The 27831-nt window shown below is 37.4% G+C and overlaps 1 protein-coding gene across 3 annotated transcripts in view; it reads right to left on the reverse strand.

The window, feature by feature from the left end:
• RAB28 (RAB28, member RAS oncogene family) overlaps positions 1-27831 on the reverse strand; it is a 72290-nt gene that overhangs the window by 22373 nt on the left and 22086 nt on the right. For all 3 annotated transcript variants that reach the window (XM_036328993.1, XM_036328987.1, XM_036328991.1), the window contains exon 4: positions 25972-26101. In XM_036328993.1, the coding sequence (XP_036184886.1) occupies positions 25972-26101 (130 nt within the window). The remainder of the gene's footprint in view (positions 1-25971; positions 26102-27831) is intronic.

Below are 27831 nucleotides of genomic sequence, written 5' to 3' on the forward strand. Positions count from 1 at the left end.
TATTTTCCAATTGCCCACAATAACCATAAATTAGATATATTGGGAGAGGGGAATGACAGAACATGATTTATAATAACAAAAGGGAGGAGGGCTGGGGGGGGGTGAAGTGGGGGGACAACTGATTTCCTTCCAACAATTTAAAAATGTTAAAACCATTCTTAGATAGCAAGACATACAAAAAGAGGCCATGGGCCTAGTTTGCTGACCCTTGCTCTACACTACTGCTCAAATCACTATGATGGAGTATGCCTATACTCCAACTGTGACAAAATGTTTTAAATTTCCCTTTATTTCAGACTATCTCCTAACTTATGTGGATTTATTCATTCTTTTACTTCTTCCTGGTCTACTCTTTCTTGCCCTTCTCTGTAGGGCACATTCCCGCATACCCCTTAAGATTCTGTTTAAGCATTTACTTCTGCTAGAATAATACTATCATACTGTCCTGTCCCTCCTATCATTGTGCTTGGTACAACAAAGCCATGAATGAACAAATGAACGAATGAACGAATGAATGAATGAATGAATGAATGAATACTTTAAAACATAAGAGAAAATTGAATGTTGGCAAATGTTCACAAGAATATTAATAACAGTAAATTCTCACATGTAGTTATGTTTACATGGCCATCAATATGCATTTTAACCAAACTGATTTTAGAAAAGTAAAACATTTCTCATAAAACAGAAAGCATTTTCTTAATTATAAAATGTCCCTTAGACTTTGATAGTAAACTTTGATGTAACAAACTCTGCGAAGATGGTGTTAGCCCAATATGTCAATAAGCCAAGAAATAAATAGTAAGACAACTGTCAAAAAAAATGCTTCCTCTAAAAAAGAATAATAATGGATCAATTTAAAGGCATAAGTACAGATGATTCCTAATAGACAACTTTTGAGAGGAAAACTTCATTCCTAAACCTAAGACTTAAATGTAAAATTTAATCAATTTTATCAATTTATATTAAAATACAGAATAGTGATCAGTAGTCTTTCATACCTAAAAAAGATGAGATCCTGAAGAGGCCTAGAAAACATTTATGTCCACTCACAAAGAATTTAGTTCGGTCTCAATATATTAGCATATCAAATTATAACTCTATGGATATAAATGGCAGTGTTGGGAAAAGAGCTGGGATAAAGAAGGAAACAAAATTATACAACCATCTTTGGTGTCCAGTTTTAAACCAAAAAATGTTTCTTTACAGAAACTAAAACAAAATTCAGCTGATAAGTTTTAACACTAACTAGTTTTTTATTTGTTTTCAGATACCTGACATTTTGTTTTGTTTTTGTTAAACTGAACTGACCACTCTGTACTTTTTGGCTAATCCCAAACTACAGAAAATTCTAAAATGGGATTTAATAACCACTCTTGACAAGATTTTTAAAACTCCAAAAAGAGGCTTTCATTTTCAAAAGATTCATCTTTCTTGTATAAAAAAATCTGTTTCTTAATGAACATGTAAAACCATACATCTGAAAAGTAAATAGCTGGTGTCAGAAGATAAACTGAAAATTTTCTAGCTTAGGAGAAAACAAATGCACATAGCCAAAATCCCAAATCTAAGAATATTTGACTTACAACTAGTGGTCTTTTATAGGGGGGGTGTTACTAGATGATACACTTTAACTTTGAAGTGCACTCAAATACTGCACATGGTGCTCCTAATTCAAAATTAAACCTCGGAAGTATATCTGATGGGTGCAATATGTTCTGTAAAGCTAAAACAATAAACACATGAGTTTATACCCAAAAGAGGCAGAAGAAAGCTGTCAGTCTATATGACAATATATTTCATATATTTCAAGAGACTACAGAAAATCCACTTGAAGACTACAATTCATAGGTAGATAACTGTTATGTTAATGAATCACCTGATTCTGAGATTGCCAAAAATACTTATTTTATTGAATACTCCAAGAAAAAAATTTTAATCAGAAACTGACACTGTTTCTTCCCATGTCAAAAATACAATTAGCATTTATGAATAAAATTCTGAGATTTCTTAATAAATATTGTAATTATGGGAAAACAATGAAAAGGGAAATTCCTAAACTCTGATTGGCCTTCTTCTAGAATACTCACTATTTGAAGAACAGATGAAGACTACACCATGAAAATTTAGAATGAATAAGCATTATAGCTTTTCAGGTTAGACACTAATAAGAATTTTCCACTCTTGTTTTTATCTGGCAAATCTATTACTTTCTCAACTTACTGGGATCTATTATTCATTTAAGTTTGACTCCTGGTTCATTTTTCCCTCTTTATAATACACTGTAAAATCATGTATTTTTAAAGTCAGAAATAATCACAAAGAAATCACCTGTATATATAAAAGGCTAATATGCAGTGTTCCCCTCAGGAGTTCGACTGGGAGAATGGGAGTTCGACCGCTCACTATGACATGCACTGACCACCAGGGGGCAGTGTGGAACATGGCGGGTGACCAGCAGAGGTGGCTGGGCGCTGAGGGAGGGAAGGAGGAGGCGGGGAGGTGGGGAGGTGGGGAACCTGATTGGCTCTGATTGCCAGCCAGGCCTACAGACCTTACCCATGCAGAATTTTATGCGCTGGGTCTCTAGTCAAAAATAAAAAGAAAATGAGTAGACTATTGAGCATCCAATCAGTATGTTTTAGGTAGTTTTTAAAAACAAAGCTTCTAAAATATCTGCAAAACAAAAACAAAAATATGTGGGCTAAAAACCTTGTGTGAAAAAACTTATGTGTGGAAAAAGATTGAAAGAATACATATACATATTAACAATATGGTTGGTTCTGTGAGGTAGAACTATTAGTGTTTTTTTCTTCATAAGATTTCTGCATTTTTCATATTTTCTAAATTGAGTATATAATGATCATTCTTTATTTTAAACCCTTAAAAATGTCCACTATCTAATTATAGAATAACTCCCACTATAATGTGTTAGAATGCATTACACAAGTGATTTTTTAAAATATTTTTTTATTGATTTCAGAGAGGAAAGAAGAGGGACATAGAAATAATGAGAATCATTGATTGGCTGACTCCTGCACACCCCACACTGGGACTGAAGCATGTGACTTGACCAGGAATCAAACCGTGCCTTCCTGGTCCATAGGTCGACACTCAACCACTGAGATACAACAGCCGGACACAAATGATATATTTTTAAAAATTCACTAAGCTAATACTCCAATATGAGATAAATATATGGAAATAAAAGAAATGTTTTTAAAACAAGTATAGCAATAGTATCTTATACTCTAAGACGTTATAAAGTTACTCCACTAATATTTAACAATATATTTTGTTAAAATTTAGTAATTTTTTTTATCTTCCCCATTAGGAATTAATTCGTTAACAATTTGTATTACATTGTCTTTTTTTTTTTTTAAATATATTTTATTGATTTTTTACAGAGAGGAAGGGAGAGAGATAGAGAGTTAGAAACATCGATGAGAGAGAAACATCGATCAGCCGCCTCCTGCACATCTCCTACTGGGGATGTGCCCGCAGCCCAGGTACATGCCCTTGACCGGAATCGAACCTGGGACCTTTCAGTCTGCAGGCTGACGCTCTATCCACTGAGCCAAACCGGTTTTGGCACATTGTCTTTTACAGATAAGTGTCTCAGAAGAAAATAAAGCACTGCAGTAAAACCTCATTTGGGACCAATTCTGTTTATTGCCAACAGAAAAGTCAATCCCAAGTATCAAAATATACTATCTCTGATATTAAATAAGCATGCTGAAAAAAAGACACAGAAACCAATACTAATAAAGAATCGCATGTCATTGAAACAGCTGAACAAACTTTAAAGTTGCCAAAAAGAAAAGTTTGAGACCTTATTTTATAATTGATCACACCCCATTGCATGATACATCGACAGCATAATGTGAAAATACGCCTGCCTGTTGTTTGTCAAACACTTCTCACCACCCCTTTGCCATTGTACTGATTTAAAATGATGCCTCTGGAGTTTTTGTTACTCTTCAGAGATATTTTATTTGTAAAGTACATATAAAATTACTGATGCACATTTATTTATATTCCTTCTGAGCATATTTTTCTCCTCACTGTCATCTGATTTGTAACAGCTGAATTCTTATTTTTTTATTTTTATTAAATTTATTGGGGTAACACTGGTTAATAAAATTATATAGGTTTCAAATGTATAATTCCATAACACATCATCTGTATACTGTACTGTGTGTTCACCACCCAAAGTCAAGTGTCTTTCTGTCATCATTTATCTCCTTTACCCTCTTCCACCTCCCCCAAACCCCTTCCCTTTGGTAATCACCATACTGTTGTCTGTGGTTTTTGTGTGTGTGTTTTCTTAATCCCTTCACCTTCTGTTTCACTCTATACCATCTAAATGTAAGAACGTCCTTGGGTTTTTGGTACACTCTCCACCTCACTGTTTTGTTACACAGGTTTTGTGGTAAAAAGACTTCAACTGGTTTTATTTTTTTTTAAATATATTTTTATTGATTAAGATATTACATATGTGTCCTTGTCCCCACGTTACCCTCTACCCCGCCCCCCGCTCATGCCCTCACCCCCCACCCCCCCACCCCCGTTGTCCGTGTCCATTGGTTAGGCCTATATGCCTGCATATAAGTCCTTTGGTTGATCTTTCCCCCTTACCCCCCCCTCCCCTACCCTCCCTCCAAAGCCCGACAGTCCAATCAATGCCTCTCCATCTCTGGATCAGTCCTTGTTCATCAGTTTATGTTGTTCATTATATTCCACAAATGAGTGAGATCATGTGGTATTTATCCGCTCTCCAGTTCCATCCATGCTGTGGCAAATGGTAAGAGTTCCTTTTTCTTCTTCCTCTTCTTAAAGAATACCTTTCAGCATTTCATATAATGCTGGTTTGGTGGTGATGAACTCCTTTAGCTTTTTCTTATTCGTGAAGCTCTTTCTCTGACCTTCTATTCTGAATGATAGCTTTGCTGGATAAAGTAATCTTGGTTGCAGGTTCATGCTATTCATCACTTTGAATATTTCTTGCCACTCCCTTCTGGCCTGCATGGTTTCTGTTGAGAAATCAGCTGACAGTCGTATGGGTACTCCCTTGTAGGTAACTGACTGTCTTTCTCTTGCTGCTTTTAAGATTCTCTCTTTGTCTTTTGCTCTTGGCATTTTAATTATGATGTGTCTTGGTGTGGTCCTCTTTGGATTCCTTTTGTTTGGGGTTCTCTGCGCTTCCTGGACTTGGAAGTCTATTTCTTTCACCAGGTAGGGGAAGTTTTCTGTCATTATTTCTTCAAATAGGTTTTCAATATCTTGCCCTCTCTCTTCTTCTGGTACCCCTATAATTCTGATGTTGGTACGCTTGAAGTTGTCCCAGAGGCTCCTTACACTATCTTCATATTTTTGGAATCTCTTTTCTTTTTTCTTTTTCAGTTGGGTATTTTTTGTTTCTTTGTATTTCAAATCTTTGACTTGATTCTTGGGATCCTCTTGTCTGCTGTTGGATCTCCATAGATTATTCTTTATTTCAGTCAGTGTATGCTTAATTTCTAGTTGGTCCTTTTTCATGTCCTCCATGGTCTCACTATACTTATTGAGGGACTCATTAAATTTATCGGCGGTTTCCATAAAATTCTTGAAAAACCTTATAAACGTGGCCTTGAACTCTATATCCAGTCGTTTGCTTTCCTCCATTTCTGCCATTTGTGACCTGTTTCTTTGTCTCCGCATTTTGGCTGCTTCCCTGTGTTGATAGAGTGGCTTTGTGTGCTAGGTGTCCTGTAGGGCCCAGTGGCTCAGCCTCCCCAGTTACCTGAGGTAGACACTCTTGGTGCACCCCCTCATGGGCTTTGTGCACAGTCTTGTTGTAGCTATGCCTTGGTTGTTGTAGGATCACTGGGAGGAATTGACCTCCAGGGCAATTGGCAGTGAGAATCAGCTGTGTCTGCAGTGGGAGAACTTCTGTGCTGGAGACACCCTTCTGGGGCAAGACTTGCTTCAGTGGGGCTTTGGTGCTCACTGAGACTGCACCCTGAGTGTGTCCCTTATGGATCTGAGGAGTTGTGATCTGGATGGTCCCCCTCTGACCACTGGGTACAGTGGCTCTTGGATCTAAGGAGGTGCTAATTTAGTCTCTGCCTGAGGTTACACAGCAGGAACTACAAAGAGAACTGCAGATTCCCCTTCTTTTTTTTGGAGTTTGGAAGTGCCCTGATGATGCTCAGCTGTGTAGCAATGCAAGCCGCTGTGGGGCCTTGGGCCTTCTCTTGGAAGCTCTGGGTCTATCTGGCCCGGCTGCGGTTAGGTAATTACAGGTTGCAAATGGCCGGGGCATTCATATGCAAAAGCCTCTGCCGCAGCCTGGGCGGGGCGGGGTCTCAAGGAATCAAAGGGTGGAGAAAGCAGCTATGGCGGAGCCTCAGCCCCGCCCTAAGGAGTCGTGAGTCCCAGTGTCCCGGCAATGGCTGCAAGCACCTCTGAGGGAAAGCCGCCCTCAAGCTCGCCGGTTGCCAGACAGTCCAGTTTCTCCCCGTATGAGCCCTGGGTCCCCAGAGACTTCCCGGAACCGGATTTCAGAGCCGTCGGGAGCTTGTGTCTCCCTCTGGATTCAAAAAGACAGCCGCGTCCTCAGGTGCCAGACCCTTTCCGCGTGCTCGAGCCCCCGTACCTCTGCACTTTACTTCCGCAGCTCCTCTGGCTCTCAGTGTGCTTTTCTTTCCTTCTAGTTGTAGAATTTACACTCAGCCAGCCCTCCTGTAGTTCTGGATGATGTCCACCTTGTGTTTTTGATGCATTTATCGATTGTTGTGGGAAGCAGCAATTTCCCGGTGTTTATCTATGCCGCCATCTTAGTTTCTGACTTCAACTGGTTTTAAAAGATTGTTATGTCTGTTTAAATGTTTTTAAAACTAACATCTAAGCACAATAAAAGATGTTTTAATCAAAACTATTACTTAAGGTTCAAAATAACACCAGTATGCCAGATGAAATATTAAAAATGAGAATACAAACCAACACTAAAGAAAAAATAATAATAAGGAAAAGGGCCAAGAGCAGAAGACAAACAGCAAACTTAAATGAGATGGCAGAGCATCGACCTGTGAACCAGGATGTCAGGGTTCAATTCTGGTCAAAGCACACGCCTGGGTTGTGGGCTAGATCCCCAGTGTGGGGCATTGATGTTTCTCTCTCTCTCCCTCTCCCTTCCTCTCTGAAATCAATAATATATATATATATATATATATATATATATATATATATATATATATATATATATATATAAAATCTGCAAAACAAAAAAAATATGTGGGCTAAAAACCTTGTGTGAAAAAAAAAATATATATATATATACATATTTTAATGAGCTGGTAGGAACAACTCTCTAAATACAGATCTAATATTAAAAGTTTTGACTATGAACCCTGGAATAGGTAGTATAGATCAATTATGGTTCGATCAAGCAGAAGAACCAGGATGGGTGATAAGGCGGAATGATTTATTGTAGGGGTTAGACTTGACATAACTATGAGTGCAGTTAGAATGGCAGATGTAGGCCCTGTTTTCGCATCTCGTTTTAAGCCTGCAATCACTATAGGTCAGCCAGACTAGCAGTTAAAAAGAGAACTGGATGAAGAAAAGAGCAAGGACAAACTGTAACTTGTGAAGATGAGTGGTAACTCATAAAAACAATGGAAATACACAAGAACAAACTTTAATCTGTGAGGACAACAGGAAATGGCAGTGACAAACTGGAACATCTGTCTCTCACCAACTCCAAACACAATGCCAAGGGTGACCTATGAGAGAAACTTGCACCCCTCACTAGGGAGCTGTACATACACGGAAAAATTCAGAGAAGGTGAAGGGGGAAATGTGGCAGGAGCTATCCTAGAAGCACACCTAGAAGGTGAGGAGCAAACCAATGGCACAGTGTAAGAGCTGTCACGGTGCCTGACTCAGCTCTGACCCTCAAGAGTCAAAATGCATGCCTGATACTTCATTTCCTCCTTAAAACATAGTCAAAATGTCTCCTGTGACCACTGTTAATGAGAACAATACAGGGAAGGAATTTTTAGGAAACATATTTCCAGTTTAGCCAAGTTGACATAGCACAATGCCTCCACAGAAACAGGTCAGTGCCTTCACATAACCTCAAACTGTGCCAAAGGTATAAAGGAAGGAAGGATAGCTGTACAGAGTGATCAAATTCTCAACATCACTCCAAAGTAACCCTTCCAAACTTCTACAATGGATAGGGGATCTCAGTTACTGTCTATATATGTACCCATATTAAAAGCCTATCAACACGCCATCAATACTCTATGGCTGGGGTGAAATATATTGCAATTCCTGAAGTTTGTGCACACATTCAAAGTAAAAACTGCTAACAAAATCGAATAATGACCTTCATCCTAAATTTTAAAAACCAGGTCAGCTACCAATACTATTCAATCCTATCTTAATATTTAAATAGGAATAAGCAAGAGTCTTTAAATCTTAAAGAATCAAAAACATGAATGTAAGGCTACAGACCTGTTGACCCTCAAGAAAATAGTCAATAATGAAATGAAGGACAAAGAAAATAAAGGCAAGCACCCCATCGCCATGTCTCCAATCTCTTCCCGCTCTGGCTGGACATTAAAATTAAACACTGCTCTGCTAAAAACAATGTCAAGAAAATGAGAAGACAAGACCCAGACTGGCCAAAAATATTTGCAAAAGACACATCTGATAAAGTAGTGTCATCCAAAAAATATATATATATATAAAAACTCTTAAAACTGAACATTGAGAAAATAAACAACCCAGTTGAAAAATGGGTCAAAGACCTTAGCAGACACCTCACCAAAGAAGATATACAGATGGCAAGATATACATATGTGAAAAGATGTTCCAAACATGTTAGCAGGGAAATGGAAATTAAAACAACATACCACTATAACCTACTTTGTTGAAATAAAGTAAAATGAATTAAATGGAAAGACTCCCCATGTTCATGGATTGAAAGACTCAATATTATAAGATGGCAATGTTCCACAGATTGATCTACAGATTCAACACAGTGCCCATCAAATTCCCAGCTAACTTGTTTTCAGAAGGATAAGCTGATCCTAAATTTCATGTGGAAATGAAAGAAATACAGAATAGTCAAAACAATCTAGGAAAAGAACAAGACAGGAGGAATCACAATTCCTTATTTCAAAACTTACTACAAAGCTACATTAATAAGACAGTGTGGTACTGGATAGTTATGCAGATCAATGAAAATAAGTGAAGAGTCCAAAAATAAACCTATACATCTATAGCTAACTGATTTCTGACAAGAATGACAAGATCGTTCAATGGGAAAAGAATAGTCTCTCAACAAATTGTGCTAGGACAACAGGATATCCACATGAAAAGAATGAATTTTGACTCTTAATGACACCATATAAAAAATTTACTCAATATGAATTGAAGACCTAAACCTAAGAGTTAAAACCATAAAACTCTTGAAACATAGTTGTAAATCTTCATGACCTTGGATAAGCAACAATTTCTTAGATACAATACCAAAAGCATAAGCAAAACAAAGAAAAAAAGATAAATTGGATTTCATCAAAGTTAAAAACTTTTATGTATCAAATGACATTACTACCAAGAAAATGAAAAGGCAACCTGCAGAATCAAAGAAAACGTTTACAAATCATCTATCTGATAAACAAGAACACTTACAGCCCTAGCCAGTTTTGCTCAGTGGATAGAGCATCGGCCTGAGGACTGAAGGGTCCCGGTTTCAATTCCACTCAGGGCACATGCCCAGGCTGCGGGTTTGATCCCCAGTGGGAGGCATGCAGGAGGCAGCCGATCAATGATTCTCTCTCATCATTGCTATTTCAATCTCTCTCTCCCTCTCTCTTCCTCTCTGAAATAAAAATAGATGTTTTTTTAAAAAAGAACACTTACAACTCAACAATAAAAAGACAATCCAATTTAAAAATGGACAAATGATTTGAATGTTCACTTCTACAAAGAAAATATACAATAGGCATTAAGTACATAAAAAGATACTCAACATCATTAACTGTTAGGAAAATGCAAATCAAAACCACAATAAGATATCACTTCACACACACTAGGATGAATATAATTTTTAAAAAGTAAAACAATGGCTGGGGGGAATGTAGAGAAATTGCAGCCCTCACACACTGCTGATAGAAATGTTGGGTGGTGTAGCTGCTCTGGACAATAGTCTGGACAACTCAGGATTACCTTATGACCCAGCAATTCCATTCCTAGTTATCTTCCCAAAATAAATAAACCTATGTCCAAGAAAAAACCTGTACACAAATGTTTATAACAGCACTATTCATAATAGCCAAAAATTGAAAACAACCCAAATATCCATCAACTGATGAATAAACAGAATGTGATGACATATCCATACAATGGAATATTATTTAGCCATAAAAATAAATGAAGTACTGATACCTGTTACAGCAAGAATGAACCTTGAAAACATAAGTGAAAGAAGACAGAAACAAAAGACCATATATTTCTTTATTCCATTTATATGAAATGTCAATAAGCAGACCCATAGAGACAGAAAGTAGTTTAGTACTTACCAGGGGCTACGGAGGAGGAGAAAGAAGGGAAAGGGGTAATGACTGCTAATGGGTATAGGGATTCTTTGGGGGGTAATGAAAATGTTCTAGAATTAGACAGTTACACAACCTAGTGGGTATACTTTAAAATGGTGAATTTTATGCTATGTAAAGTATATCCTGATAAAAAGATCCCATAACTATCTACTTATATAAAAACCATGGGTGGTGTTTATCCGACTTGAACCACCGCAACCAAGTGGAAGGAAGTCAGTCCTGCAGGGGCTGTCTTGGCAACGGCTGTGCCCTCCCCCAAGCTGTTTCCCAGAGCTGTTTCTGGTGAGGGCAGGGTTTGAGGCAGAAACCTGCCCTCAGAGCATGGACCCATTGAATCCTGGGTCGCTTTGCCAAGGGCTGCACCCTCCCCGAGCTGTTTCCCAGAGCTGTTTGGGTGTAACATCAAGCTAGAAGCATGACTAAGCAGAAGGTATTCAGTCCTGCATGGGTTGTCTTGGCAATGGCTGCGCCCTCCCCCAAGCTGTCTCCTGGAACTGTTTCCGGTGAGGGCGGGGTTTGAGGCAGGAACCCGCCCTTGGAGAATGGACCCACTGAATCCTGAGTCGTTTTGCCAAGAGCTGCATCCTCCCCAGCTGTTTCCCGTTTGGCCTGAGGGAAGAACCCACCCTCAGAGCACTAGGAGCACCCAGCAGCAGTCAGTCCTGGGTTGCTGAGGTGGAGACCACGGCATGGTAGAACTCTGGGTCTGGCCCAACAGGGGGCATGGCCGACCTTCAAACCAGGCCCTGACAGTAGAAAGGAGGGAGCCCCATTCCTCACAGAATCCACTGTTGGATAGCTTGCTGTCAGTGGCCTACCAGCCAGGAACCCCATTCTCCTGCACCCCGGACCCTGACAGAGGGGAGGAGGGAGACCCTTTCCTCATGGAATCGACAGGTGGCCAGTTTGCTAATTAATTCCATTTTTTTAAAAAATATATATATTTTATTGATTTTTTTTACAGAGAGGAAGGGAGAGGGATAGAGTTAGAAACATCAATCAGCTGCCTCCTGCACACTCCCCACTGGGGATGTGCCCGCAACCAAGGTACATGCCCTTGACCGGAATCGAACCTGGGACCCTTGAGTCCGCAGGCCAATGCTCTATCCACTGAGACAAACCAATTAGGGCAATTAATTCCCTTTTAATGTGCATGAATTTTGTGCACCGGGCTACTAGTAATATCATAAAATTTTAAAAGTGGTAAGTCTCTTGTGATGATAGGAAATATTCTGATTACTATCTTACCAATCTAAATTAATTCATGGACAACAAAACTTTACATCATGCATACAAAATTTTTATATCTTCCCAACACTAGAATAAATTTTTCTGCAATACAACACACAATAAATAATGGCCTCAAACACAATTATATATGTACAATTCCCCACGCACTGACTATATAACTGTATCTCTATCAATTTCTCTCCCTCTTTAGAAAGCATATCAAAATACAAAGTAATGTATATATATATATGGGTGACCAAAAGTAGGTTTACAGTTTTAATACAAATAAATAATACAATGATTAATAAATAATACAAGAACAAACTGTTACACATACAATCTTAAACTACTTTTGCCCACCCTTGTATATATGGCTAGATATATATAGATATGTAGATATGTAACTCACATTAAAGTACATATTTATCATATATTTACTTTATTATTATTAAATGATTTGTAATACAGAGACCAACTAATCACATCAACTGCGACATGACTACTATATTGCACCTGAAAATTTTTTGACATTCCTCTTGAAAAAAAGATATCAATATAAAATCCTTGATGATACAGAGACTGATGGGTTATAACAATACTAAGTAAAGCCCCTTATTAAAAATAAAATAAAATAAAATTATACTGTAGAATAACCCCCCCCCCCAAAAAAAGTTACTTTTTATATGTGTCCAATAGATTATCAGGTAGTTCATTTGTACCTCATCATTTTCCAAAAATAATTTAAAGTTGATAGTTCCATATGTGCATATTTACTAAATTTAAGAAAATTCAATAGAAAAAAAGTCAATTAGTTCAAAAAGAGGTAAAATAAGCTTTTGGAATTAAACCTACCACACTCAGTAAAAAAAAAGAGAATTCATTTTGTTAGGTATGCTCCCAAAAGTTATATGTAATACTGTATTTCTGTAAATCAACTCACTTTCACCCTTCCTTTGGCTTTGAAAATATAGTAAATACTTGGCATAGACTCTATTTAATGAATCAAATACTTAAAGATTCAAGATTTTTGTCAATGTCTCAAAATACATTTTATCTTAATATGTTACATTTTACCAGAAATTCAGTCCTTCCATTATATATCCAAACCTTACTTTCAAATACTAAATTTGAGTTCCACATTCTTCTTAATCCTCAGCTGACAATTTTCCCCTCCCATTGATATAACTAAATTACATATTGACTTTCTTCTGTACTTTTTGTCCACTATGTTAATCTTACTTCCACAACGAAACAACACATTTCCTCAAGACTGGGTTCATAATATATGTACCTAGCATGTAGCCATGTGCTAACAGAAAGAATGTATTACTTTATGGATTAAATAATTATATTAAGTTTACTATTGCCTTTCTATGCTGCTTAATTTTAAGGTATTTCAAATTAGGGAGAATTCTGAACATACCTTTAACACATACAGAATCACAGGTAAATTTGAAAACATCCTAAAGAATCACCTAATTAAGGTTAATTAATCACCAAGTCAATTCTTTAAAAGTAATTGTTAGATAAAATACAGACCACATTTATTATGTTTTCCCATTATTAACAATATTTATCTCTTTTACTGTATACAACAGTTAATCTCTCCCATTCCTTGAATGATAATGAGAATATATTTTCATAGTAGCAATTGGTGACATTTCAATAAATCAATGTGCTGCAGTGATACCTAAATAAAAGCTTAGTTCACTATAATGATGCTTCCAGGCTTCCCTCAAGTCAGGTGGTTACTTGCAGTTAATGATCTGTGACATACCACACAAGTAGTCCTAAAAAGACGTATTATCCACTGCATGTGCAACAATATTTGCTTTATGGATGGCTAAATGAATGAAGACATTCAATGTAACTGTAAAAGTAAAATCAAAAGAAAACTTACAAGTAACATGTTTTCTTTAAGTAAAAGGGCTGTGACCATTTTCCATTAATACTTAACCTTTTGCTGGAGCAGTGTAACCACATATCCATAAAGCCCAAGAGCTGTTCTGGGTTAATGCTAATTAACTGCTCCCAATCAAAAGAGCAGTAACTTTCCAAAAATGTGAGATCATCAGCCTCTATTGTTGACATCAAAGCCACATCACAAAGCTTAGTGAACAATAAAAGAAGACAAATATGCTTTACATAAGTTGAGAGTTTGTCTTGTAATCAAATTTATATATACATAACAAACATGCCAAGAAAAGAATTATTATTATTATGCTACACACAAAATTTGCTAATCTCAAACAACACTCTATCTTTCATAGCTGCCAGACAGACTTTGTAAGCATTCATATGTTTATCATTTATAATTTTATTTCATTTACTAGACTCGGCTTTTGTCCACCATATGTATGTCCACTGTGAATTAACTATTCCCTTAGGTACAATTAAGGCCTTTCCATTTGTTGTAAGAAGAGCTAAGTATGAAGGACACAGCCAGAAATAACATTTATACCTCAACCAAAAACAGAAGCACATTCAAACTCAAATGATGGTTTATGCAGCATCTTTTTTTTTATTAGGCACATGTCTACAGAGCAAAATAAACTTGAGATAAAAATTCATGGCAACTGTATACCAGCTTTCACCATTCAGATTGAATATTAAAACTATATCAACTCCATCAATTAAATTTAAATAACTTTTCAGAAAAATATACTTCTAAATTACAAGTGAAGTGAAGGTTGGCTTCCAAACATTAATTATAACCATTTTAATCAATATTTATATATTTCAAAGACATTTCAAAACACTGTCAATGTTTTTTTTTATTTTTAAATCTTTTAATTAAAAATAGATTGGCTGACTTAGCAGTACCTCCTCTGATTACCCATAACTAGAACACAGGATTTGAAGACAGAATGAGGAACACAATTACAACTAACACATATAGCACCTATTATATATACTTGACATGGTTCTAGGAGCTTTATATCTATTTAATTCTTACAACAACCTTCCTGTAAGGTAGGAGCTATTATTATTCCTACTTTATAGATGAGAAAACTGAGTTATAAAGAGGACAAGTATCTTATAAGTGAGCCCATATCTGAACCTAAGTTGTCTTAATCAGAAGTCTGTGCTTATACTGTTATTCTATATAAAAGATATTAAAATGTAACAATAGCCCTGGTCAGGTAGCTCAGTTGATTAGAGGGTTATCCAGATATGCCCAGGTTTTAGGTTCAATCCCCGGTCAGGGCACATGCAAGAATCAACCAATGAATGCATCAATAATTGGAATAACAAATTGAATATCTATCTCTATCTACTTCCTCTCTCGCTTTCTCTCTCTCTCAAAATCAAACTTTTAATTCCACATTCTTCTTCATCTCAGTAAATTGGACTTCAACATTCAAGATGCTTATGCAAAAAATCTTGGCTTTATCTTCTCTCCTCTACTCTGCAACTATTCTATGAAAAAATGCATCACCCCTGCCTTCAAAATATATCCAGAAGCCAACCTCTTCTCACTATTTCCACTGCTACCACCCTGCTCCATGCCCCCATTATTTCTCACCTGAATTACCCACTATGGTATATTCTCAAAAAACAAAATTGCAGTGATCCTTTCAAGCTAACCCACTTCACTCTGATCAAGGCCCTCAGTGGCTTTCCATCACACAGAGTAAACGTCAAAGCCCTTACAATGGCCTACAAAGCTCTTCCTGATCCATCTTCTTCCTAGGTCTGTCCCTCTTTATATCTAATTTTAATTTGAGAAAACTACTAAACCAATTAAACTTGGAATTATATCAAAATGCTCTAAAAGTACAGTAGGAGTTGAGGTATGATACAAGAGAACAGCTTTGAGTGCATACATTAAAATACTCTCTCACTCAGTGTACAGAATACTGATGCTTTTAGTATAAGAATATCAGCATCTTCCAGTAAGTAAATTAACATAGCTGTATTTGTCAAATTTACATGTAAAGAAATTAAAAAGCAAAAACAAGAAAGCAATCAAAACCAAAATGTTAGGTCCATCTGAAAAAGACACTTGGATATGATACTTTGGGATACTATTCCCAGGAAAAAGAACCAAAGTATTAAAACAAATGGACAAGGAGCAGAATGTTTTAATTTAGAATGTATAAACAAAATGAACTTTTCAAATCCTCAAAAGTTTTTGTTTATGCCTTATAAATTTTAAATTCTCTTAAGTAAACTGATAATGACTCACTCATTCACTTTGTTATAATATTGTAGAAGTTAATTTGAATCCTTCAAAATAAAAATCCAAGTTTCACATTTCTACTCTCCATATAAAATAAGAATTTTGAAGACTCAAAAGAGTCATACTATAGGCAAGGACTTTCATGTAAATTCCCATTAGGTTTTTCAAAATGGATGTATGCCCACCTCTTATACTCCTCTATTACAGACAAAAAGAAAAGACTTTTTAAAAGCTTTGTGATAATTTTATTGAGTGCATCAGTAAAATTTTCAACTTGAAATTTACTTGTTTTACTAATACATTTCCACTGAGTTCAGAGAACACAATTTACAGGGTACATTAAAATGTGACCTTTGAACCTGGCAGTGTAAAACATCACTTCCTGAGCAGAGATAGTACTCCAAGAACAATCAATCACTGTTAAGAAGAATATACACTCAACATTGTTAATTAGTGTTGATGCACTCTTCTCTATGCCCTCATCTGTCATGAAGATTGTTTAAAAATCTGAGTTATTAGTCTTTATTTGGGAAAGGATCTGGTTAATATCTTTAAGAGTAGAAATCATTCATCCATCCACTCTGTCCTTGAGCATGATAATTCCTATCCCCAATACAAGCTATGGATAACCACCACCCCTCCACTAACTAAGAACCTATAAATCAGGAAGAGGGCAGCTCCTATGCAACCCCTGTTAATTTCTGTTTACAATCTATCCAACTGAGAATGTTAGCTAGTCAGGGGAGAAACTAGCTGATGGATCAGATAGTAGAAAAACATAACAGCTTAAAGATAGAAAATAACGAAATGACAAATTAAAGAGTCATGGGATTATAAAACATGGGTTAAAATTAAAATTATTCTTTAAAAAAAATTCCTAAATGTTCATTTCATTTCAATTTGAAACTTTCCTGAAACACTGGGAGGAGGGATGGGATTAAAACTGTATGTTAATACAGATTATGATTTTTTAAATAAATGCAAAAATAAAAAATTTATAAATAAAAAGGCAAAAGTGTAGGGTTCTACCATTATGTGAAGTCACATGCTAGGAAAAAGAAGCAAAATTCTTAATTCTTTTATGTTTATTTACCCTAAAATCATGACATAAAACCTATGACATTATCTCAAACATGGTCCAGTATTGTATAACTTCGATGCATTTCCAAAGAAACTCTCTCTGACATTATGCACCAGGATGGAATTCAGTAGCCCAATTGGTTCTGAAGACCATCTAACAGATTCCCTGTATCTATATACGTATTTTTCCTCATTAAGAAAACCATTTTCCCTGATTAACACATCCCAGGCCATAAACACTTCGAATTTCAACAGTCTTCATGAAAAGGCTTTTATTCATTCATTCAGGCACTGTTCTAAGTGATGAGGTCCTTAGCTCTCACAGAGCTTAGATTTTAGTGGGGAAAGAGACAAGAAACAAACAAGAAACAGTATCAGATGGCAATGAGACTGCACAGATAACACAATCAGAATGTCCTGACAGAAAGGGACTAGATGGCTCCTTTAGACTGAGTGGGTGAGGAAGGCAACTCTGAAGAGAAGACATTTAAAATGAGATCCAAATGATCAAATGGAGCCAGCCAGGCAAAGACCAGAAGAAAACGTCTTTCATGCAGAGCAAACCCTAAGGTGCAAATTAACTTGGAGTGTGTTCGAAATGGACATACAGACAATGTGCCTTATGCATACAGTGGGCAAGGGAACACGTCATAGAAGGTGAGGTTTGAGACCACCTAGTGATTGACAAAACTGGAAAAGGAGCTTGGATTTCATTCTAAGCATGAGAAAGCACTAGAGGATTTTAAGCTGCAGAGTCATATATTATGATTTCCCACTTAGGAACTGGATTGTAGAAGAGCAAAGTTAGGAGCAGGAAGACCAATAATGGGCTAACTACTGCAGCAGTTCACATGAGAGGTGGTGGTGGTATGTTAGGCCATGGCCAGGGTCCACCTGTAATAAGCCCCTAAGTGCATATAAACTGAAAATCCTAGGCTCTTCAGTATAGGCTCTGATCAAACGAGAGTGGCCCGAGGCTAGGAGAGCAAGATCTTCAAGGCCAGGAAACCAAGTATTAGGTCTGGTGGCCTTGGATCTCTGGATTGCAGTAGTTACCCCAGTTGGTAATATACTTGTTTCTGGGTGCTTATGTGAATGTATCTGTAGCCTGTCAGACATCTCATTCCACATGTGCCGGGGTCCAACCCCAGCAGGTCCAGGGGTCCCCAAAGGTGTGGATGGAGTCGGCGAAGAAGGAATGACACAGAGACAGCGTTCAGCCGATCAGCAGCCTAGCCAGGATCTCCAGCCAGGATCTCCAGCCAAGTTCTGGTCTGGATCTCCAGAGAGGTTCTGCTTAGGATCTCCTGCCAGGGTCTGTGTCCATGTTCTCTTGTTAGGTTCTCCAGCCAGGTTCTGTAGCCATGTTCCCTTGCTAGATTCTCCAGCCAGGTTCTGTCCAGGTTCTCCAGCCAGGTTCAGTTACCAGGTTCTAGTCAGGTTCTCTTGCCAGTTTCTGTAGTCAGGTTCAGTCCAGGATCTTTTGCCATGTTCTCTCGCTAGGTTCTGTCTCTAGGTTCTGAGGCCAGTTTCTGTCCAGGATCTTTTGCCATGTTCTCTCCAGCGAAGTTCTTCTGTCTCTAGAGAACGTTCTGTGTAGGTTCTGTGCCTAGGTTCCGTCTCTCTTAGTTCTGTGTTCTGAGTTCTGTATTCTAAGTTCTGTGTCTTGCTGTCTTATTACATCTGTATTTATACCAGTTGATTCAATCCTATCAATCTCTATTACAAAGGTTAGGGCGTTTCTTATCTTCATTCCAGGGAGTAAAGATTATGTAGTTTAAGCATGATTGTTTGTAGTGATTAACTACCCGCCTGGCACTTAGTTAAGGAGTTTCATCCCCTCCCTGACTTCAGGGGAAAATCCCTACCTGGGGAAACAACCTTTCTCAGAGACCTTGGTTAAAACACATAGTGCCAAGAAGGTGAGCAAACATATTAAGAACAGTATGCCATATATGCCAGGTCCCTTGAAACATCAAGCATGGACTGGCTCCCGGCACACATGGGCTGTAGTCATCATCCAACTTCAATGACCTTACCATAAAATATACAGAATAAGTAAATGATACACTCTTTCTCATTTTGAAACTTACCTACCAAATATTTATTTTTATCTCACTAGGGGAAAGTGGGAGCTTCAGTGAAGATTTGGACAAAACTGATTTATTAATATCAACTACCAAACAGAGCAAAAGGGCAGTCAACATTTTTAGAAAACTTAAATATGGCAGTAAAAAAAAAAGATTTATTTTTTGTTTGTTTGTTTGTTTTGGTTTTTTTTTAATATATTTTATTGATTTTTTTACAGAGAGGAAGGGAGAGAGATAGAGAGTTAGAAACATCGATGAGAGAGAATCATCGATCAGCTGCCTCCTGCACATCTCCCACTGGGGATATGCCAGCAACCCAGGTACATGCCCTTGACCGGAATCGAACCTGGGACCTCTCAGTCCGCAGGCCGATGCTCTACCCACTGAGCCAAACCGGTTTCGGAAAGAAAAAAAAAAAAAAAAAAGATTTAAATTAAGACCTACATTAGCAAGTCAAATCATTCCTTAAGCACTCTCTCCGGCTCAACCTTTGTGCAAATTCGCAATGACTAGCTGAATACACATAGCTGGCACTGGAGAATATTTGCTGAATGAGTTCCCTACCCAACACACAATCTGAGAACTGTCAACCTGAAACAAAAACAAGGAATAAGATGGTAACAAAGGAATTCTCTAGGAACCATTTCCTCCAGGCCACTTTTATGAAACTTCTATTTCAGCTCTACTAATTTATAATTTATGATTGTTCAAATTGAAGCTATAGTTAATGCTTTTATTTAATTTTATTTTTTGTTTTATTTTGTTGTTTTTTGCGGACCAACTTTTATTTTTATTGTTTAAAATATTACAAGTAGTAATACATATGTCTCCTTTTTCCCCCATTGACCTCTCCCCGGCCTCCCCTACCCCCCAGCACATGCTCTCACCCCCACCCCCAGTGTCTGTGTCCATTGGTTATGCTTACCAGTATATGCATGCATACCAGTCATATGGTTGATCTCTTAAACCCCCCCCCCCCACCGCTCCGCCAATTCTCCCCTGTGATCCCACTGTAGTTTGACAGTCCGTTTGATGCTTCTTTGTCTCTGCATCTACTTTAGTTCATCAGTTTATGATGCTCTTTATATTCCACAAATGAGTGAAATCATGTGATATTTATCTTTCTCTGACTGGCTTGTTTTGCTTAGCATAATGCTCTCCAGTTCCATACATGCTGTTGCAAACGGTAAGAATTCCTTCTTTTTTACAGCAGCATAGTATCCACTGTGTATATGTACCAGTTTTCTAATCCACTCATCTGCTGATGGGCATTTAGGCTGTTTCCAAATCTCAGCTATTATAAATTATGCTGCTATGAACAAAGGGGTGCATATATCCTTTCTGATTGGTGTTTCTGGTTTCTTGTGATATATTCCTAGAAGTAGTATTACTGGATCAAATGGCAGTTCCATTTTTAATTTTTTGAGGAAATGCCATACTGTTTTCCACAGTGGCTGCACCAGTCTGCATTCCCACCAGCAGTGCAAGAGGGTTCCTTTTTCTCTGCATCCTCTCCAGCACTTGTCATTTGTTGATTTGTTGATGATAGCCATTCTGACAGGTATAAGATGGTAGCTCAATGTTGTTTTGATTTGCATCTTTCAGGTGATTAGTGACTTTGAGCATGTTTTCATGTGTCTCTTGGCTTTCTGAATGTCCTCTTTCAAAAAGTGTCTATTTAGCTCCTTTGCCCATTTTTTTATTGGGTTGTTTGTCTTCCTTTTGTTAAGTTGTATGAGCTCCCTGTAAATGTTGGAGATTAAACCCTTATCGGAGATAACATTGGCAAGTATGTTCTCCCATGCAGTGGGCTTTCTTGTGCTGTTGATGGTTTCTTTTGCTGTGAAAAAGCTTTTTATTTTGATGTAGTACCATTTGTTTATTTTCTCCTTAGTTTACATTGCCCTAGGAGCTGTATCAGTAAAGATATTGCTATGACAAATGTCTGCTATTTTGATGCCTATGGCTTCTTCTAAAATTTTTATAGTTTCCCATCTTCTATTTAATTCCTTTATTCATTTTGAGTTTATTTTTGTGTATGGTGTAAGTTGGTAATTTTTTTTGCATGTGTCTGTCCAATTTTCCCAACATTTATTGAAGAGACTGACTGTCTTGACTCCGTTTTATGCTCTCGCCTCCTTGGTCAAATATTAAGTGAGCATAATGGCTTCTGTCAATTTCTGGGTTCTCTGTTCTATTCCATTGGTCTATATGTCTGTTCTTGTGATAGTACCAGGCAGTTTTGAGAACAGTGGCTTTGTAGTATAGCTTGATATCTGGTATTGTGATCCCTCCAACTTTGTTCTTCTTTCTCAAGGTTGCTGCAGCTATTCGGGATCTTTTTGTATTCCAGATGAATTTTTGCAGTTTGTTCTAGGTCTCTGAAGTATGCCTTTGGTATTTTAATGGGGATTGCACGAATTTATAGATTGCTTTGGATAGTATGGACATTTTAATGATCTTGACTCTACCAATCCAAGAACATGGCATAGTCTTCCATTTGTTTATGTGTTCCTCTATCTTTTTTTTAACGTCCTGTAATTGTCTGATTATAGGTCCTTTACCTCCTTGGTTAAATTTATTCCTAGGTATCTTAACCTTTTTGTTGCAATGGTAAATGGGATTATTTTTTTCATTTCTCTTTCTGTGAATTTATTATTGGTGTATAAAAAAGCCATGGACTTTGAGTGTTAATTTTGTATCCTGCTACATTGCCAAATTCATTTATTAAGTCTAGTAGTTTTTTTATGGAATCTTTAGGGTTTTCTATGTACAATATCATGTCATCTGTGAATAATGACAATTTTACTTTTTCTTTTCCAATTTGGATGCCTTTCAATATGTCAACATAGTTAATGCTTTTAAAAGCTACTATGCTTAAGAATAATAATAATATTGAGCACTTTCATTGGATAAGACCACATGCTAAGTGTTTTTCATGGAATATCTCGTTTAATCTTTAAACCAATTTTATCAGACAGAAACCATTACCCTTATTTCCAGAAGAGGAAATGGAGGCTTAGAAATATAAAGTAGCTTCTCTGATTGGCACAGTGCTGTAAAGGGAATAAATTGGGCTTGAAAACAAAAATCTGTCAAAATCAAATTCCTGTGATCTCAACCACACTCAATACTTCACTTAAAATCTTAATTAGTATAAAGAACACTAATCTCTTAAAGCTTTTCAGAATATAGAATGAAATAAATTCAATAAATTTTCTTTAAACATTATATACTTTTAAGTATCATATACTGAAATAACTTACTAATTACCAATTCTGTCTATGTCATTAAAGCAAGTCCCTTCCTCTGCTGGCTACTTTATTAACCTACTCTTGTTACTCTTTATATTTAAACATAATAAAACTCAATTTTTTTACAAAAATAAACCCATAATTCACCCTTACCTAAGACTATCTTCAATCCTCAGCCCAAATTCCTGAGTTTACTATATCCTAGCTAATAAAAGACAAAAAGGGTAATTTACCGTACATTCGCTACGCTTTCCATTGGCTAATTAGGGCGATATGCAAATTAACCGCCAACAAAGATGGCAGCGGGCAGCCACGCAGCTGAAGCGAGCAGGAGGCTTGCTTGCTCCGAGATGGAGGAAGCCAAGGTTCCCCGCCTGCCGCGGCCCGGCTCTGAGCTCTGAAAGCAACAGCTCCGAAAGCAACAAAGTTTCAATTATAGAAGGAAATAAATCCCAGAATAAAAAAAGAAAGAAAAAAAGGAGAGGCTGGAGCTTCAGTCGCTGGCCAGCCTGAAAACCTCCCTCAGCCCCTCGCCCAGACTGGCCAGGCACCCTAGTGGGGACCCCCACCCTGAAGGGGGTGTGAATAGCTGCAAATCACCATCAGCCCCTCACCCAGGCTGGCCAGGCACACTAGTGGGGACCCCCACCCTGAAGGGGGTGTGATTAGCTGCAAACAGCCATCAGCCCCTCACACAGGCTGGCCAGGCCCCCAGTGGGGACCCCCACTCTGATCCGGGACACCCTTCAGGGCAAACCAGCCTGCCCCCACCAGTGCACCAGTCCTCTATCCTATATAGTAAAAGGGTAATATGCAAACTGACCCTAACAGCAGAAAGACTGGGAATGACTGGTCACTATGACACACACTGACTAACAGGGGGCAGACGCTCAATGCAGGAGCTGCCCTCTGGTGGTCAGTGCACTCCCACAGGGGGAGCTCTGCTCAGCCACAAGCCAGGCTGATGGATGCCAGTACAGCGGTGGTGGTGGGAGCCTCTCCTGCCTCCTCAGCAGTGCTAAGGATGTCCAACTGCAGCTTAGGTCTGCTCCCCGCTGGCAAGTGGACATCCCCCGAGGGCTGCCGGGCTGCCAGAGGGATGTCTGATTGCCAGCTTAGGCCCAATCCCCCGGGGAGCAGGCCTAAGCCAGGAGGTGGTCATCCCCCGAGGGGTCCCAGACTGCGAGAGGGCACAGGCCGGGCTGAGGGAACTCCCCCACCCTGCGAGTGCACAATTTTTGTGCACCGGGCCTCTAGTATTTTAATAAAAAGCAAATGATTTTATATCTTTCTAATCATAAGGTCTTACTATGGAACAAATTCACACATGCCTGTGCATGCGCACACACGCACAAACAAACACACCCTGTGTTGAAATTTTCTATCCTTCTACTGAACTTTGGCTAAAAGCTGGCTACTGCTGCCAATATATTCAGGGCCTACACCTATTTATCTTCAACATATGCTTTCTATTAAAGTTGCAAAGAATAGGACACAATGATGAATTTTAAATTGCACATTTAGGCAGAAGATGACTTGTGTAGATAATTGGAATAGTACAGTTTCAAATGCCTTCCCATCATGTTTCTTTCTCTTTGCTTTTAACCAGTAGGTGAAGTCTTTACTTTTTAATGTAATTTTATGTCCAAAAAAGAAAATGAATGCATATTACCATACAAATGTAACATCAATTTAGAAACACAAATTATAAGCTCTTTCATTACATGATCATATGAAATAATATTCAGGAAAATGTTCATCTATAATCTCTTCATTTTACATATATAACATTCTGTGTGACTGCACACTCTATTATATGATCTCATTCTGAGAGTATTATAAATACAAGAAAAGGGTTAGAGCTAAGCCAAAAGTGAAAAAATTCTTTGACTTTTATGCTATGAAATCTCAAATACTGTAATCATTTTTTGCATAAATTTATATAACTAGGAATGGCACAACCAAGCACAGTTCAATAGCCTATCTAGTCTGATATCCTGCCTCTGACAGCGACCAACTCTGGATGCCTCACAGGACAGCATAAACACATAATGTATATAATTATGTACCACTACGCCATTACTCCAGATGGTGGTTAGATGATATCGTGAAAGAAATGAAAACAAATCAGAATCCTTATCCCTTCCCTACTCTACAATTTCCCAAAAGGTGATGGAAAACCTCAAAGCACACATTACCATAAAATAAGCCAATGCTTTGGTAACATAGTAACCAAGAAATGATCTCCTAAAATGAAAGTCCAACGTAGAAATAGAATCTTAGCTCATCAAAACTCATGATTTGTAAAGGGGGATTTCAATGGGTTGAAAAGTATCTAATTCACTCAATTATAATTATATACAAAACAGATGAGCAAATTTTACTAAAGCTTTAAAAAACTCTATCTTTTATCCAACCCATACATTTTGTGATATGTAATACTGTTTCCTACAAACAATATAAAATTTGTATTTTTAACTCTTCAGAGAAATGATAGTCACACTTGTTTTGTAATGGTTTTAAAATAAGGCTTGGATTTATTACATGTTCATCTAAGTGTGCAGAGCCACAAAATGAAGAAATCTTGGTTTAATCTTTCAGGAAGTGCTATATCCTAAACAATCACAGACAAAATAAATGCACTCTACTATTAAAGACTTTTGGCAAAGATAATTCTCTTCCTAAGTATACCTGGATATTGATTTAGCAATGCTTATAGTCAGGAAATAGTTTCTGACCGAAGTCTTTCATTGTATAATTTTTATTCATTTTCTCTTTTTCTGTCCTCAAATAAGTTGTAAAAGATTAGGTCATATCATAGTATTTTATATACTTGAAAATCCTTAGTAAGGACTCCTTTTCCAAGTAACTGCATTGGAGGATGATGAACCAAGTAATAGTCTTGTGCTGCATTGTCTTATAATTTTTATATGCTATATGTCGTAGCCCAAAAGACAAATCTCAAAAACTACTTACCCATCATTTTTACCAAGCACTACTCTTTCCCCATTATAACACGCTTTCTCAAAAAATATATATATACTTCTATTTCAGAGCCTAAAAGATTCAGAAAGGAACTTTATGGGAGCAAGAAACAATGCACACAAAATTCCACAAAGACACTGCTTCCTTCCCTAGAATAGGGGATCATTTAATGAAATGTATCTCCCAAAATCTCTGGGGCAGAGAGAAACTGTAGAGCAATATCATAAAATCTGCAGCTGTGTTGCTGTTCTTAATAGGCCGCGCTGTTTCCTTAGACCTCAGGAAGCCAAAACACACAGTCAGAGCAGAACTTACCTTAACAGGAATTGGCCAAAGCAGCACAGCAGTTAAGATAGATCAGCATCAAAACTGTTATTGAAAAGACTGTACACATCTTTAGGAATTTCCTCTTCAAGCAATTTGCTTACTCCAGGAAAGCTGTATCTATTCATGTTTCCAAACATTGGCATTTTTAGAAATAAAAACAATAGGATAGGCAAATAAAGTTTACTATATATTGATAAACATTAATAACTTACTTTTATTGCCCACCAAGGCAATCAGTGGCTGAGTTTCCGACTCCTCGCTCACTTTCTTCACCACAGTATACCAGTCTTCTAAATTCTCGAAGCTTTGATAATTTGTAATGTCATATACCAAGAGGATTCCCTGTCACAAAAGAGTTACAGAATATTTGTAATACACTACTTGAAAATAATATTAATACTAAATACTCTAAGTAATGCTTCAGGTATGCCTAGAATCATGTAAAAATACAAATGAGGGCTATTCTATATATAAACTTACTTTGACTTAAGCTATTAGCAGACAGATAATACTGAATCTTTTCATTCAAGATAAACCCAAACCAAGTAAAGCAAGCTAAATAATAATTTTATCAAGTTATAAGTGGTTTTCTAGTAAGATATCTGGGATATGCTTGGAAAGTTATAATCAATGTCAGAAAATATGACAGAGGTAGAAAAAAGCTGCAAGGCCTACAATCCTGTCTGTTACTTTCATGAGGTCAAATATTTAAACCTTTCAATAAAAAAACCATCTGCTGCTGCTCTTTTTAAATATTTTTTAAATGGAGATTCCATGACATCCCTTGATAGGCCATTTCAGTGTTTTAACACAATTTTCTTTAAATGAAATAAATCGATTTCCTCTTTTGGTCCTCTGTGCATTTGGAGAGCAACATGTGAGTATCCTCCTTGTAATAACCCTTCATGTACTTGAAGATAGTTAAGAAACTCCTTTACTGTCTCCTTTCCAGAATAAACAAACTCAATTCCCTAAACTTGCCTCAAAGGACCTATTTTCTACCCCTTTAATCATAGTTGTTGGTTCTTCCCAGGACACTCTCCATACAATTTTTTGACATCCTCTTTAAAATGAGCAATGTAAAACTAGATATGATACTGTAATAAGAGCATGAACAAAGCCAAATATAACAGAGGGATTGCTTCCTGCCTCTTATATATCATATTCCTTTTAATATATCCCATTATTTTGTGGGGGAAGGAGAAGTATGTACACACAAAAATAACAGTGCCAGATTCTTGATTCTTATCCAGTTTGTGGTCAAATACTTAATACAAAGCTCTGCATACAATATAAGTCTGGACCCTAATAGCATTTATGTCTCCTTCTTAAGTTATAATCATAAATGTTGACTACTTTTTTTGCACCGATAATATACTAGACATCTCTAGATCTTTTCATTAATCATCAGAACAAGCATGCAAAGCTGGTGTTATTATTCTCATTTTACTAATAAACAGAGGTTAAAATAACCAAGGTCACACAGCTAGTTAAGTAATTGAGCCAGAATTTGAATCAAAGATTGAACAAATATAAAGTTCACTCATTCATTCCACAAACATTTGTCTGCCAACTATATGCCTAGCACTGTGCTGGGTGCTAGGTATATAAATTCCAAACCTCCAGGAAATCACAGTCTTGCATCAAAGCCAAGCACAAAAACAGACAAGTATACCAACACAGGAGTCACGGACAGTGATATCTTGGTAAATATTTACCAATTGGCTCAGGGAATGGTACGGGTGGGGATCGGAAGAGTGTAGTTTGTAGCATTTGCCCATTTCTGTGGTGTAAATACTGTGTGGCCATTTTCAAGTTATCAAAGTAACTTCACTGATCACAGAGTGTGGTAGGACATCACTATATAGCACCTCTACCACACAGGTACACTAAACATAAATAATCTCAAAAGCATAGATAACAAAAATATATAGCAAAATAACCCTAGCTGGTTTGGCTCAGTGGATAGAGCATTGGCCTGCAGACTGAAAGGTCCTGGGTTGGATTTCGGTCAAGGGCACATGCCTGGGTTGCAGGCTCGGTCCCCAGTAGGGGCGTGCAGGAGGCAGCCA

The sequence above is a fragment of the Myotis myotis genome, unplaced genomic scaffold, assembly GCF_014108235.1.
Source record: "Myotis myotis isolate mMyoMyo1 unplaced genomic scaffold, mMyoMyo1.p scaffold_m19_p_1, whole genome shotgun sequence".
NCBI classification, from domain to species: domain Eukaryota; kingdom Metazoa; phylum Chordata; class Mammalia; order Chiroptera; family Vespertilionidae; genus Myotis; species Myotis myotis.